This window comes from Brienomyrus brachyistius, chromosome 1 (assembly GCF_023856365.1).
Source record: "Brienomyrus brachyistius isolate T26 chromosome 1, BBRACH_0.4, whole genome shotgun sequence".
In the NCBI taxonomy this organism is placed as follows: domain Eukaryota; kingdom Metazoa; phylum Chordata; class Actinopteri; order Osteoglossiformes; family Mormyridae; genus Brienomyrus; species Brienomyrus brachyistius.
Genome location: NC_064533.1, coordinates 18,137,444 through 18,152,761, shown reverse-complemented (window position 1 = coordinate 18,152,761; position 15,318 = coordinate 18,137,444). Strand labels below are relative to the sequence as shown.

Below are 15,318 nucleotides of genomic sequence, written 5' to 3'. Positions count from 1 at the left end.
GGACTGGAGTGCTGCTGAGTGGTCCAAAGTTATGTTCTCTGATGAAAGTAAATTTTGCATTTCCTTTGGACATCAGGGTCCCAGAGTCTGGATTAAGAGAGGAGAGGCACAGAATCCACGTTGCTTGAGGTCAAGTGTAAAGTTTCCACAGTCAGTGATGGTTTGGGGTGCCATGTCATCTGCTGATGTTGGTCCACTGTGTTTCCTGAGGTCCAAGGTCAACGCAGCTGTATACCAGGATGTTTTAGAGCACTTCATGCTTCCTGCTGCTGACCAACTTTATGGAGATGCAGATTTCATTTTCAGTGCCAAAGCTACCAGTACCTGGTTTAAGGATCAGACCCTGTCCCCCCCCATCCCCGGTCCACCATATGTGAGTTCCTGCAGCTTGCAGCATTTTTTCTGGTCAACAGACTTCAGCTTCTCGTGCTCCTCAGACACTCCTGGATTTCGGTTAGGGATGGGTGGATGGGATCTCGGTTTTCATTCATGAATCTTTAGTCTGTTTATATGGCTGGATATTGACTGAACCAACTCAAGTTAAGTGATTATGTGGAGGTTTGTACTATTGAAATATTAACCCCTTATAGTTCAACTCAAATACCTCAGTTTCTTCAATTTCTGAACTGGATAAATGTCAACTACCGTCGTGGTGTTTGTGTATTAGGTCTGAGTAGAGGGCAGGTGCAGTTCCCTTCGGTGCCTGTGGGAGTGCATCGCCTTACTCCTGCAGCTCAGTAATGAGCTTCTCCTTCTGGTCTAGCTCATTTCACAGACCGGCAAGCTGCTTCTGGTGAACTTCCCGGTGTGTCTGGATCTGCTTCTCCGCAGCCTCTTGGTGTCAGAGTTTACAGCACCCTGGGCAGACACTCCCACATTGAAGCGATATACACCCACTCACTTTCTCACACGCTATGGATGCACACTACCATCTAGCAAAGAGGGATTATTACAGTTAGTTTCCAAACCGCTTATCCTACTGGGTCGTGGGGGGTCCAGAGCCTATCCCAGAAGCAAGTGGCACGAGGCAGGGAACAACCCAGGATGGGGAGCCAGCCCATCTCAGGGCACACTCACACACCATTCACGCACACATTCACACCTACGGGCAATTTAGCAACTCCAATTAGCCTCAGCACGTTCTTGGACTGTGGGGGGAAACCGGAGTACCCGGAGGAAACCCCACGACGACATGGGGAGAACATGCAAACTCCACAAACATGTGACCCAGGTGGAGACTTGAACCCGGGTCCCAGAGGTGTGAGGCAACAGTGCTAACCACTGCACCACCATGCCGTGCCCTTTGTATAATCAATGTAATTGAAATGTATCCAAATTTTACTCCGTTTCCTGCGGTCACTCATTTTGTCGCGCGCGTCTCCTTCCCTCCTGTTTCTCTGTCTGTGTGTGCGATTGCTGTATTTGTCTATGGGTGCGTTCGACTTCACGCAGCCGCTTGCAGCGTTGGCTTAAAGCAATGCATTCTGGTCCCAACGCAATGCATCACGGTTAGATTTTTTTTGTCCGACTTCAGCCGGCTCCACCCATGACCATGTCACATGGTACAAAAACCTCACGAGAGCAAGACTACTTAAGACTTAAAGCCCAAGTTGAACGCACCCAGTAGCACCGCCCCTCCCCTCCTGCTCAGAGCAGACGCGCATCGTGTTGTTGACCAATGCGGCTTGATAAGAAAAATAGAAAAAGAAAAAAAGCGGCTCTAACTCCGATCTTTCACTTCAAAGAGAAGACTCCAAGAGCCGTTTCGTTCACGACCGACATATCACTAGTTCGTCAACCAAATTTTGTACATGATCCAATGCATTTTTTTCACTAAATTTTTGGTCATGAACCATATTATTCGTAGACCACAGTGTTCCTGAACTGCAGGCACCACTGTATAAGCACAAATAACATGGTAGGGTTTGTGTTCTTAAACATACAGCTCACATCTGGTCCCCGTTAACAGTTCAGATGTGATCAGATTCATAAGGACCTGGCAATATCTCCATCTTTCAAACGAAGCTCTTAGTCCTTATCTACTTCTGGCTGAGCTCCTCGCTTAGCATCTCGAACTCTTTGGTCTTGTCCTCCACCTGCTGGCTCTTCTGGTCGTAGTTGACGACCAGCTCCTCTAGAGCCTACAGTACCTTGTTCACTTCTTCACCTGCAGCTGGTTCAGATCTGCCTGGAGTCGGTCATGGTCACGGCGAGATGAAGCTAGCAGCTGACGGGAGACCCAGAGATGTCAAGAGTGAGTTGAAGTCAATGGCATATACAGAGGCAGGGCCACTGGAACCAACTGAAAGTTGATTGTACCCTGGAGTACCTCCCTCAGTCACACAAAGATACAAAACCTATCATAGGATAATGATAAGGCTGGCCCCTCTATATGGCTTAATAATCTTAGTGTCACTCTTGGTCAAAGTAAATCAACAATTCAGTCCAAAGAAACCATGTTTTGTGCTCAATTGTAAGTCTGGCATGATAGCACCCAGCAGGATGCACTCACTTCCTCCTGGTCTAGCATCTGCTGCTTCAGCTTCTCCACCAACTGGGTCTGTTGGTTGATCTCATCGTCTTGTGCAAACAGAGCCAAGAGGGTCATGATCGCTCACATTCTGACTATGGACACCTATCCCCCACTACCTGACCATACTAATGACTCCACCCGCTCTCCACCTTGTCGCCCATCTGCTTGTAGAGCTTGCTCAGCTCTTCCTCGTACCTCTCCTTCTCCAGGTCACTGAACTTCATTCCTGGCACCCCAGGGGAGGGTAAGACCTTGCAAATGCCCATGTTGTCTGGAGCCAAGGCCTCAGTGTTAGTTTTCTTCTTGTTGAACTGCTCCTCAACTGGCACGCTTTCACCTGCCAGGGGGAGGGAGGCAGTAAGACAGGTGTTGCTATCCTAAGTCAGGTGATCGCTAGAGTCAGGTGACCACCCAGACCTCGCTGACTCATCCCAGCTGCTGGCCTTCAAAAAGCATGATACAGGCCACACCTCCCTCCAGACCAGCCCCCTTCGAGGCCCTCACCACTCCTCCATCGGCTGAGCTCGCATTCCAGCCACGTGATGATGCTGAGCATGTTCTTGCTCCTCTCCTTCTCCCACTCATATTTCTAATTCCACTGCTCGGCCATCAGTTCCACCTTCACACTCACTGTGTTCTTGTTGATCTTTGCCCTGAAATCACAGCATTTCATCGCCAGTGATGCGATAGCTTTGCAATGGTCACTCCATTAATTGGAAAGACATGCCGGAAGGCCAAATAAACTGTAGCAGACTTAAAATATCATCCCAGAAGACAGAAATAAGGGTTCGGTCCTCTTGGTTGTGGGAGGATTTTTTAAATGAAAAATGACTGGCTTCATCATATAAACAGCATGATACTTGCATAATGTTATAGATAAGGGCACTTCTTCCAATCTGGAATGGAACAGTTTTTTAACAGTGCATCCTAGCTGATCATACCTTTGGTCAAACATGAGGGTGAACTTTGTCTCTGCTTCATTGCAGGAGGACAGCGAGCAGCAGATGATGATGGTGGTCCTGCAGTTTCCACCCAGGGAGTCCTGAAGGATTCTGGTCATCTTGCTGTCTCTGTAGGAAACGTAACCCTATATGGCAGAAGGGTTTGATAAGGAAATAAATAAAAGAAGCAATACACTCATAAAATTTGGCAGAAGCACAACAATCCTAATGTCAAACAAAACCGATCAGATCTGATTTCGTTTTTTGATGTTTGTTTATTGAGGTAGGCCTAATATCCCAGGTTCATCTGCAATGGAAACCCAACCAAATACATCTCAAACACACGCAGACAGATGTGAAAGCAGAGGAGAAGACACAGAGCCTTCGGCCAACACGGAGATGACATACCCCAGGGCCGAGAGTGACTTGTTGATGTTCTTCACCTCATCCAGAACCGCACCCTCTGCTCCGGTTTAACTCACCTGCAGACACGAGTGGTACCAGATCCAGCTGGGTCGCCATGCACCAATGCTATCATTTAAAACAAACCTTTCAAAATTCCTGAAAAAGTTCCCCGTTTAGAAATTTCTTCAGAAATAACCCAAAGATCATAAAAAACTTTGTGTATCCTACTTTGCCTTTACATAGAAAATGTTATTATTCTTCTCACTATTGGGAAAAAGACAAGGTCTTTTGAGGAGGCCATCACGTCTTCCCAGCATTCATTGGGGGAACTACTTCTTGTGAAGTTGGGCTGTGGGGCAGGTTAGCTAATGCACCTTTTCACTGCCTGCCAGGTCGACCAAGTAAAGCTTCCCACTCAGCTTCTGGTCAGTCTGCATGTTCTCCTGCTTCACATTGAGGAGGAAGATGCTATGACGCCATGAGCAATGCTCATTCATGCCTATTGGACAACCTGGAAATCATCACGCTTCCTACGGACCCATGTCCACCATGACTTTGCTTTGGCATCAGTGACTACACATGCATACAGACCCACATACTTCCACACAAAAACACCGAATATTGCAGCAGGATCACTGTTTTAGGGTGACCCGGCCTATGAGTGATGTAGTCGATAGTTAAAGTGGTAGGCGGGTCCCTTGTTCGGCTGTGCAGGAGCCACGTACTTATCACGAACACAAATATCTCAGTGCAGCCCTAGGGACAGAGGGAGCTGCATATTAAAAGAGGGTGCCCCCGTGTCCACCAGGGGGCGCTTTCCACAGACCATTGGCATGGTCAGACCACTTTAACCCTAAACCTGTAGCTTACGTATGGCACTCTGTTTTTGACTTCATGTGCAGACAGGTTCGTCTTTAACACTGAAATACAAAAAAGTGAACATCTGAAAGTCAGGTAATTCATCTTAAAAAGCTATCAGGAAGCCACAAATATAGTAAGATTTTAAGCTTTAATTTTGGTTAAGAAAACTAGTATCAATATGGAAAAATTTGAATACAATCCAAACCTGGTGAATATCTAATTATACACTATGTCAACAAAAGTAATGGGACACACCTCTTAATCATTAAATTCAGTTGTTTCATTCAGACCCATTGCCACAGGCGAATAAAAACCAAGCACCTAGCCACGAAGTGGCACACCATATAAAGTAACAGAGTTGCCAAGTGATGAAGTACATAGTGCATTTAAGTTGCCAACGCTCTGTTGACTCAATAACTGCAGAGTTCCAAACTTCCTCTGGCCTTAATCCCAGCACAAAAATTGTGTACCAGGAGCTTCATGGAATGGCCTTCCATGGCTGAACAGCTGCATGCAAATCTCACATCACCAAATGCAATGTCATGTGTCAGATGGAGTGATGTAAAGCATGGCACCATTGCACTCTGGAGTGATTAATCACACTTCTCTGTCTGGCAGTTTGATTGATGGAAGACTGCATTGTACCAACTGTTATGTTTGATAGAGGAGAGACACCAAGATAGCAAGAACATAAGACATTTTGAACTATTTGATGCTTCCAACTTTGTGGGAACAGTTTGGGGAAGGCCCTTTTCTGTTCCAGCATGACTGTGCCCCAGTGCACAGAGCAAGGTCCATACAGACATGGTTAGGTGAGTTTGGTGTGGAAGAACACAGAGCCCTGACCTCAACCCCATTGAACAACTTTGGGATGAATTAGAACGCAGATTGTGAACCAGACCTTCACAACTAACATCAGTGCTTGACTTCACAAATGCTCATCTGGATGAATGGGCAAAAATTCCTACAGTCCAAGAAGAGTGGCAGCTGTTATAGCCGCAAAGGGGGGACCAACTCCATATTGATGCCTGTGGATTTAGAATGGGACGTCATAAAGGTTCTTGTAGGTGTAATGGCCAAGTGTCGCAATACTTTTGTCCATATAGTGTATGTGCCAACAAAAAAAGAATGATATAAATCATTCAAGTTTAATTAAACTTACTATCCAAAAGGTCCTTAATCTTATCCAGGTAAATTTCAAAATATGAAACCTGCAATAAAAACAAAATTCATCAAGCCCCTTTGCCAGTAAATGAAACTTTTGCTTGATGAAGGAATGTGATACAATCAAGAGTAGGAAAATAATGTCTACACCTTAATATGGAACTCCAGGTTCTCATCCATGGAGTAGATGAAAATGTCCTTCACAATTCTGGGAATAATGCCCATTCCATTGGGTTCATGGAGGATACCCTAATTTCACAAACATTCAGCATTAAATATTCATACAAAATTATTCTTTTAAATGAAGAATGTGAGCCTTATTCTCAATATTTCTGTAAAACATCCTGACCTCCATCGTGTAGGTCTTCCCAGAGGATCTCTGTCCATAGGCAAATATCGTTCTATTGTAACCTTCCAGAACTTCTGTAGAAACAGATTTAAATCTAATCTTTAGCCATTCCTGTCTGATGAATCTCAATGCATGAATCTCTGCTGAAGAACCTTAATCTGTCCTTTAGCATGTGTGGTACCTTCACCATGCTTTGCAAATGTAAAAGAGGTAAAAGAACATATGACTGAGTATTCACCAAAATCATAGTAAAATGTTCACTGAAAATGTTCCTGTTTTTCAGGAATCATGAAAATGAAACTTTACTCTCAACCACAGCTTTTATTAAATACTAAGAAACAGAATATATTTCAGATATAAATTGGGAGGAGCTTAAGGTAATTATGGGATGGAATATGTTTCCCAGTCCGCTTCGAACTACTTCAGAACCTCAAATGAAGAGATGGAGCCAGTGGCCAAAGAAAGGAAGGTCATGGATGGATGGATGGATGGATGGATGGATGGATGGATAGATAGATAGATAGATAGATAGATAGATAGATAGATAGATAAATAGATAGGTTTTTTAAAAATAAAACACCACAAAAGGAATCAGTCTGTCATCCTCTTTTCACCAGCTTTGATCATTTTATCATTTTGAATGTAAGGAACCTGTCTAGTCTTTGGAACAGTTGTCAGCGAAAGCCATTGATCCTGCCCAGATCCTATGAAAGTCGCCATCTCAGTCATGGCGCCTGTAAAGTTTAATTATAATTGGATCGCTGGTGACTGATGGTGAAGGGCAGACTGCCAACTGTTATAAATAATGGCAATGATAAAAAGGTAAGTACATTTATATCTATTTTTATTTTTAGGGGAAGGGGGCCTTAAGGTTGAGGAAAGGGGTCTTAGGGTTAGGGAAGGGGGCCTTAGGGATAGGAAAGTGGGCCTTAGGGTTTCGGAAGGGGTCTTGGGGTTAGGCTTGGAGAAAGGAAGGGGGTTAGGGTTAGGCTATAGGGCTAAAACCCCACTACCACCCCCGGGGTGATCCAATTTGAGGGTAAGGGTTAGGGTTAGGTTATAGGGCTAAATCGTACTATCACCAATTGATATGGGAGATTCCTAAGTCAAATGGTGTAGCTTTTTGGTGTCATATATTGTGACCCCATACTTGGTATGGTTAGGGTTAGGTTCTAGGGTTATGGTTAGTGTTAGGGTATAGCGCTAAATCGTACCGATCGGTGATAGGTTCGTCCACGTACAATGATTGTTAAAGTTTTCGAAATCATCAATCAAAACTTTAAAATTGCTATATCTCCGGAACGGTAAGTCGTAGAGACATGAAACCACGTCTGCCGTGTTCAGCGACCTCAAATTATACCTGGTGGATGAAGGTTCTGAGTGTCTACGACCTTTGGTTCTGGAGTTATGATCGAATATATGTTTGCCTAGTGTGTGCACCCTTATCTAACTTGGCGCCCCTGTTGCCTATATTCGTTTCCCTCTTCCCTAGTGTGTGCACCCTTATCTAACTTGGCGCCCCACTTGCTTATATTGGTGCCCCTCTTGCCTAGTCGGCGACCCCCTATCTAACTTGACACCCCTCTCGCCTATATTGGCGCCCCTACTGCCCATGTTGGGACCCCTATCTAACTTGATTCCCCTCTTACCTATATTGGTTCCCCTTTTGCCTGGTCGGCGCCCCCCCCTATCTAACTTTGTGCCCCTCTTGCTTATATTAGTGTCCCTCTTGCCTAGTGTGTGCACCCTTATCTAACTTGGCGCCATTCTTGACTATATTGGCGCCCCTATTGAATTTTGCTTCCCCTTGTCTAGTGTACGCCCCCCTATCTAACTTGGCGCCCCTCTTACCTATATTGGTGCCCCTTTTGCCTAGTTGGTGCCCCCTATCTAACTTGGCTTGCCTCTTGTCTATATTGACTCCCATCTTACCTAGTTGGCACCCCCTATCTAACTTGGCGCCCCTCTTGCCCATATTGGTGCCCCTCTTGCCTATATTGGAGCCCCTCTTGCTTAACCGGTGCCCCCCTATCGAATTTTGCTTCCCCTTGCCTAGTTGGCGCGCCTATCTAACTTGGCACTCCTCTTGTCTATATTGGCGCCCCCATATCTAACTTGGCGCCCCTCTCGCCCATGTTGGCACCCCTCTTGCCTGTTCGACGCCCCCTATTGAATTTTGCTTCCCCTTGTCTAGTGTATACCCTCCTTCGATAGGGGGTGCCCCTCTTGCCTAGTTAGCACCCCCTATCTAACTTGGCGCCCCTCTTGTCTATATTGACGCCCTTCTTGCCTAGTTGGCGCCCCCTATCTCACTTGGCGCCCCTCTGGCCTAGTTGGCGCCCCTGTCTATCTTGGCGCCCCTCTTGCCTAGTCTGTGCCCCCCTATATAACTTGGCGCTCCCTTGCCTAGTCGGTGCCCCTATCAAACTTTTTGCCCCCTTGCCTAGTTGGTGTCCCTCTCGAATTTTGCGCCCCCTTGCCTAATTGATGCCCCTTTCTAACTTGGCGCTGCTTTGCTAACTTGCCGCCCCCTTGCCTAATCAGTTACCCTATCGAACTTGGAATCCCTCTTACCTAGACGGTGCCCCTATAACTTGCCGCCCCCTTGTGTAGTCGTCGCCCTTTCGTTAACTTGGCGCCCCTTGTATAGTCGCCGCCCCTCCCTATCTTGCTGTTCCTTTTGACTAGTCGGCACCCCTTTCCAGCTTGGCGCCCCCTTGCCTAATTGGCGCCCCTTTCTAGCTTGGCGCCCCTCTTGTAAAGTAGGTGCCCCATTGCTAACTTGGCAGCCCCTGCCTAGTCGGCATCCATTTGCTAACTTAGCACTCCCCTTGCCTAGTTGGCAACCCTTTTTAGGTTGGTGCCCCCTTGCCTAATCAGCATGACTTTCTAGCTTGTCAGCCACCTTGACTAGTTGGCATCCTTGGTACCCCATAGGTATTTCCTTATTGCCAAATTTGCACCCACTTGCCTGTTGGGCACCCCCCCCCCCCTTTGCTAACTTGGCACCCCCCTTTGCTTATTTGGTTCCCCCATTGCTAACTCGCATGGCCACACCAAGGCTGCAACTTTGAATCCAAATCCCCTTAAATTTCACCCAGTCAAAAATCTTGGAAAAGCACTTTTCTCACTGGTTATGTTTGCATGAACTACAAACATTTCCAAGTTTGACATGTATTTCTACCTATAATCAGTTGGAAGACAGAGAGATGTGTTTTCTAAGAGAAAACACATTTAAATAACAGTACAAATAAATGTTTGATGAAAATAACATACCTTACAGCATTATTAAAAATCAGAATGACCAATTAACTAAGAGCTTCGCCAGAACAAAACACAGCAGATTTAGCAACCCATGCATCCCTCCTCATGCTAACTTGGCGAATCTTTTGCTAACTTCGCTAATAATGTAACATATGGTTCATCATTTCCTTCTCTGCCCCCCATTTTCTATTCACTTCTCTTCCTATAGTTATATATCCACACTTCTTTGTCCTATAGTGGTAGTGTCACGATATTGCTGGACGCAGGTGATCGCACAGGTCGGCGAACGAGCGGAAAGCAGGCAAACAGGCAGGATTCAGGGTATACGGGGGTTTAATGGGGAAACTCAGGACTGAACACATCTTATGCCGACTAACATCAATGACGGACAACGGGAACAGGTCAGACCAGGACTTAAATGCACAGAGACTAATCCAAGTAAACGGACACAGCTGGGTACGATCAGGAACGAACACGTGGGTAAGCTGCGGGGGCGTGGCACACACAAGGAGCGGACGGGCCGGGCATCACAGGTAGAGTGTCCTTGTGCTTTTCTAAGCTGTCTCACCCTCAACTTCTTGGGATGTCCCATCGAACATCCCGTTTTCCCATTGACTGGGAGGACTTTCAAACAGCTGCCAATCTTACACTCACTAAACTTCAATCACACAGTTATGGCGTCACACTGAAGCAACTGGTTACAATTGGTGGACGTCCACAAACCCAGGTCCTTTCCTCCAGCCAATCAAATTTCACCTATTCAAATTCAATGGGAGCCACCAACAGTCAATCAGAATTCACTCATTGACTTTAATGGGAAAATTGAAAGTGCTGCCACTCTCACACTTTTTTTGGCAGGGTCCCCAATCTTTGGTCAATGAGTGACTCCAACTCAAGGTTTGAAAAAGTGGGCGGAACCACCAACAGCCAAACTGATCTGATTAGCTTTTTCAAGCCAACATGATGTTTGTTTGCAAACTTCCTTTTATAGTTTATCTTTTGTTAAATTAAATGACATTCCTGTATTGTGTGACTGCATTTGATTTCTTTAAACTGAAATGATTCTTTAAAATTTAAATTCAAATTCCAATTCAGCATACTGTAGGGTGTGGCCAATTCAATTCGAATTCCAGTTCATGAATGGAATAAAGCACAACCCTAGTACATAACAAGCTAATCAATCACTGCATGCAGATATGAACCCCTTGGACCATCTCAGTAATAAACAATTAACAGAGATATATAGGTTGGCCTGGGGTGAAATAATGAGCCATTTGAATCCCATCTGCACCCATCGAAAAGGTCTCTGCGCACTAGGGTCCACGTGATATGCAACCATCAAGGACATTTTACGGACATTGTCGCCAAGTGGCCTGGGAGTACGCTGGGAGTTTGCGGGTGGCTGGTTATTGGGAGACAGCAGGTCTCTTAGCTAATACTTGCTGACCCGACTCCAGTGCTGAATCCACAAACCATGGCTGGGGGTATAACACTGCACACCGAAGAACATGCACTGTTATACAGTGTGCTATGGACATGTGGAAAAGCTGATTCTGGTGCCTGGACAAGTCCTTGGGGGTGGGGTGTCTGAAATTTTCCCCTTAATCCTGCTCTGCTTTTGTTCTTGTGTGCTATGCTGCTCAACATCGCAGTAATTATTTTATTAACATTTATTTTTGAACACCTTATTATTAAGATGTTTTACCTATTCATTTCATCCATCCATCCATCCATCCATTTTCCAAACCGCTTATCCTATTGGGTCGCGGGGGGTCCGGAGCCTATCCCGGAAGCAATGGGCACGAGGCAGGGAACAACCCAGGATGGGGGGCCAGCCCATCGCAGGGCACACTCACACACCAGTCACTCACACATGCACACCTATGGGCAATTCAGCGACGCCAATTAGCCTCAGCATGTTTTTGGACTGTGGGGGGAAACCGGAGTACCCGGAGGAAACCCCACGACAACATGGGGAGAACATGCAAACTCCACACACATGTGACCCAGGCGGAGACTCGAACCCGGGTCCCAGAGGTGTGAGGCAGCAGTGCTAACCACTGCACCACCATGCCGCCCCTATTCATTTCATTATTATTATAATTACATTTGCATGTTTGATATAACATCTATATAACATATATCTGATGAGTGAAATACAGTAATGTTTCTATTACCGACAGCCTGCGCTTTTCTTGGTGGTGTGACTGGGGAGAAGCTGAAGTACGGCACTTTAAGATCGTTTGTTAAATCTCAGATGACTAACGGCTTTGGGAAACACTCACGATACTCACTCTTTACCTACATCTTTTATCCTGTTCATTATTCACTAAGATCATTTGTTATCAGAAAACACGGCCCTGTTTAGGTGTGGACTGAGCTTCCCAAGGAGAGACCAGCACCACACCTTTATCAACACAGCAGAGGCAGATAAAAAACAGAGTTATCTAGCTTAGCAGACAACAGTGCAGGAAGAGAAGAAACTGGCTGACTAGTGAATCTCTAGCCTTTTCCTGGGGGCCTTACGTGGGTTTTATAGCTTTTAGAATAATGTTTGCATATTATGTTTATAGGAAACTGTAAGTGAAATCTGACCCGCAGAACAAAACAGTCTGTTTAACTTTGACATGAAGTGACCCAATGTCATATGCTTAATTCAAATTATATTCACAAAATTTCAATACTCTTTTAAAATTATTTTATTCATTTTTTTATTTACAAAAGAGTTTCCATAATTTGAAGTAATGGTGGAGATCCCGATCTGCTAACACAGCTTCACTGGCTCCCATCACAGTTCGCGGGGCTTCTGCAACAGGGCCACCCCAAGCCTTCCGACCATCAGAAGACTGCATAGGGAAAAAGGCATCACAGCATTAGCTACAGGAACTTTACACAGCTACACTACACAACATCAGCACACTGCAACAATACTGTCTTCAGATACTCTTTGTGGCCTTGTGTTTTACCATGGTGTAACCATGTTTGGAAGCCAGTGTGTCACTCAGTGGGTTTGGACTCTGATAAGGTTGTTGGTTCAAATCCCAAGGCCAGAAAACCCCCAGTTAGGGCACTGCACACTGGCTGACCTAGCTCTATGACCCCCCAAGCTGGCACTGACCTGTACAACTATCTGTGTGTTTCACATAAATCAAGATGGGATAGGTGAAATCTATAATTTATTAGTAAAAAACTCTTAAAAGTGTATCACATTCTTAGTGGATACTGTTGACTACATGAATTTAGGCAAACTGTCACTGTAGCTGCAGTGGTACAGCACGCATCAGTACGGCTCTTTGTGAACAAAGCGGAGAAGAGAGCAATCTGGCAACATGCTGCGAGTACAGAGGTTCGTTACCTCACTCCTGCTATGAGTCCAGCAGGCATGAACTTCCTGGAATTTAGAAAACGCATTCCCATGATTCCAGACAGGGTTCCTGAGGTGGCTGTTAAACAAAGAACTTGAAGGTTATTATGCTAATTATTCACGACAATAACAAGCAATTCATAGAATTTCCCTGAATATGAGGCTTCCCAAGCACAAGTCCACCCACCTAGGGACAGCCATATATTGCCTGGGTCACTAGACATCTGGTAGGCACCAACGCCAGCCAAGCTGCCAAAGAGAAGACCTGCAGCCAAGGAGGGCACGCTACCTGGGGGGGAGGCAACATCGCACTGAAGAGCCGCAAAGACACAGAGCGATTACTGGAGCCCCAATCTATAACAGCTTTCCTAATCTCCAAAACGGGATGCAAGAAGCACCCAGCCAAACAGCACAAATAGGTTAAAAAATACATTATGTGACGTACCTGCTTTGACATAACCAAATACTCCCCCAGAAGCAACAAGGGCAGCGTAACCATACCCAGCCCAGTCCGTGGACATCTTGAATTTCTAAAGAGATATACTCTGCGTGTTTATTTGTACAGGCCTACAGGAAAAAAGTGAATGTTAGTTAAGTGTTAACTAGTATCCAAGTAAAATTACTTAAGTGCAAGACGCTGACTGTACACAGACATTATCATTATAGATTCCATTTATACGATCGGCTGTCGGGGAGGACGGTAATAAAGTACGGAGGCAGGTTGGTATACGCTATGAAAACCGCGTCGAAAACATTTTACTAACAAAGATTAGAAATTAAAATAAAAAATGCTTATGATTGAGTTACTGGTTAATTAATTAGTTGACAAAAAACATTCCATCTCACCGATTTCCTTCGCTCCTCAGTGAAACGGTCAGACGGTGAGCTTAAAAGATCACGGAGTGACAGAGTATGACCCACATGTGCTTCCCCTAGATTAACGCACAACAAATGCTGATTCATGTATACAAGGAGGTCTAACTCCGGCTATATTGCGGTGGGTGGAAACAACTTAACTTCTAACATCACTCAGAGTTATTGAAAAAAAATACCGGGTTTGTTTTGGTCGTCCAACCACCGAGGGGACTGCCGAACACATGACGCGTCGCGAATCTGTTTCCACGGACGCTAAGGCGTAAACGGGACCACATTTTGAAGAAGTTACTTCAAAATGCCGTTAGGCTAACAAAAGGTGATTCGCTCCCTTTGGGTGATTTGACTGGCCAAACTCCAGACACCAGTCATGAAACTGGCAACAAGCTCTAAATTTCTATCAGAGTTAATAAGCATGCATTTAGCCAGTGGCGTAGAAAGCTTTGTGGATTTTTATGGATATTTCTAGACTCACCTTTGGACATAAAATTTATCCTGTTAGCATTCGCATGCAACATAATATTCCAAATAGGTGACACAAGTGTCAATTTACTAAAAGTGGATGTAGCACAGATAGATAGAAAGACACACAGACAGAAAGACAAATAGATAGATAGATAGATAGATAGATAGATAGATAGATAGATAGATAGATAGATAGATGATATACCTATTATTCAAATGAAAATTTAAAAAAGCCACGAATACGCTTCTCTTTCGAATAATTATGCCGGCCTGCCACTAGATGGCACCAAACGACCAATTATGAGTTGTCTGCGCTTCACAGAGAATGAACGGCCAATATATATTTCGCGCGCTAGTACAGTATATCTGTAGACACCTGTTGGATTTTTCGCACCCGTTCCTATTTGAAACGCCCTAGGGTTCCGGTATTTTTCTTAAAGTGAGGTTGAACAGTCGCAGTACGGTGGCCCAGTAGTTAGTACTTTTGCCTCACACATCTGGGATCAGGGTTCGAGTCTCCACCCTGGCCCAGTTCGCATGTGTTATCATGGCCTTTCATCCGGGTATTCTGATTTCCTATGGGCTCTGGACTCCAGCGATACTGAATAGGATAAGCGGTTACCGAAAATACATGGAATATGAACAATAAATTTCACAAGAGGAGTGGCATCCTGGTATCCAGTGTGTATACCCCAGATTAAGTGGAAATAAAATGAAAGTGTTTGGATTACCGTCCATGCTAATAGTCATAATTTATTTTTTTTCCTGCACCGTTCCTGTGCGCAATATCTGAGCTTCCTTTTCGTATTTTTACATGTTTTGTCCATATTACATATACTCTGCTTAGCCAAGCGCCGCTCATACTCGAGATTTTACTAGTGATGTCTACAAAATTCAAAATACTAACTTTAAAAGATTAAGTAAGAATGCAGTGTCTATTAGTTACAAGAGTGGAATATGTCTGCTCTCTCCCCCTCTCTCTCTTTCTCTCTCTCGGTCTCTCTCTAACACACACACACACGTTTGAATTCATATGTCTGTAGGCACCGTCCCTTCATTTCTACAGGCAAATCCCTAATCTCAACAAAGACAACCTTAA

The 15,318-nt window shown here is 44.9% G+C and overlaps 1 protein-coding gene and 1 pseudogene across 1 annotated transcript; both read right to left on the bottom strand.

Moving 5' to 3' along the window:
* Nucleotides 1-2,039: 2,039 nt before the first annotated feature.
* Nucleotides 2,040-4,376, bottom strand: LOC125749072 (kinesin-1 heavy chain-like; annotated as a pseudogene).
* A 7,825-nt stretch (nucleotides 4,377-12,201) lies between these two features.
* tmem14ca (transmembrane protein 14Ca) lies at nucleotides 12,202-13,965 on the bottom strand. Its single transcript, XM_048969627.1, has 5 exons — nucleotides 13,728-13,965; nucleotides 13,327-13,448; nucleotides 13,069-13,170; nucleotides 12,873-12,960; nucleotides 12,202-12,363 (listed from the first exon to the last, which is right to left on the bottom strand). Exons 2-5 carry the CDS (start codon nucleotides 13,400-13,402, stop codon nucleotides 12,306-12,308), a joined length of 324 nt encoding a protein of 107 aa, XP_048825584.1. The 5' UTR covers nucleotides 13,403-13,448; nucleotides 13,728-13,965; the 3' UTR covers nucleotides 12,202-12,305.
* Nucleotides 13,966-15,318: the final 1,353 nt, after the last annotated feature.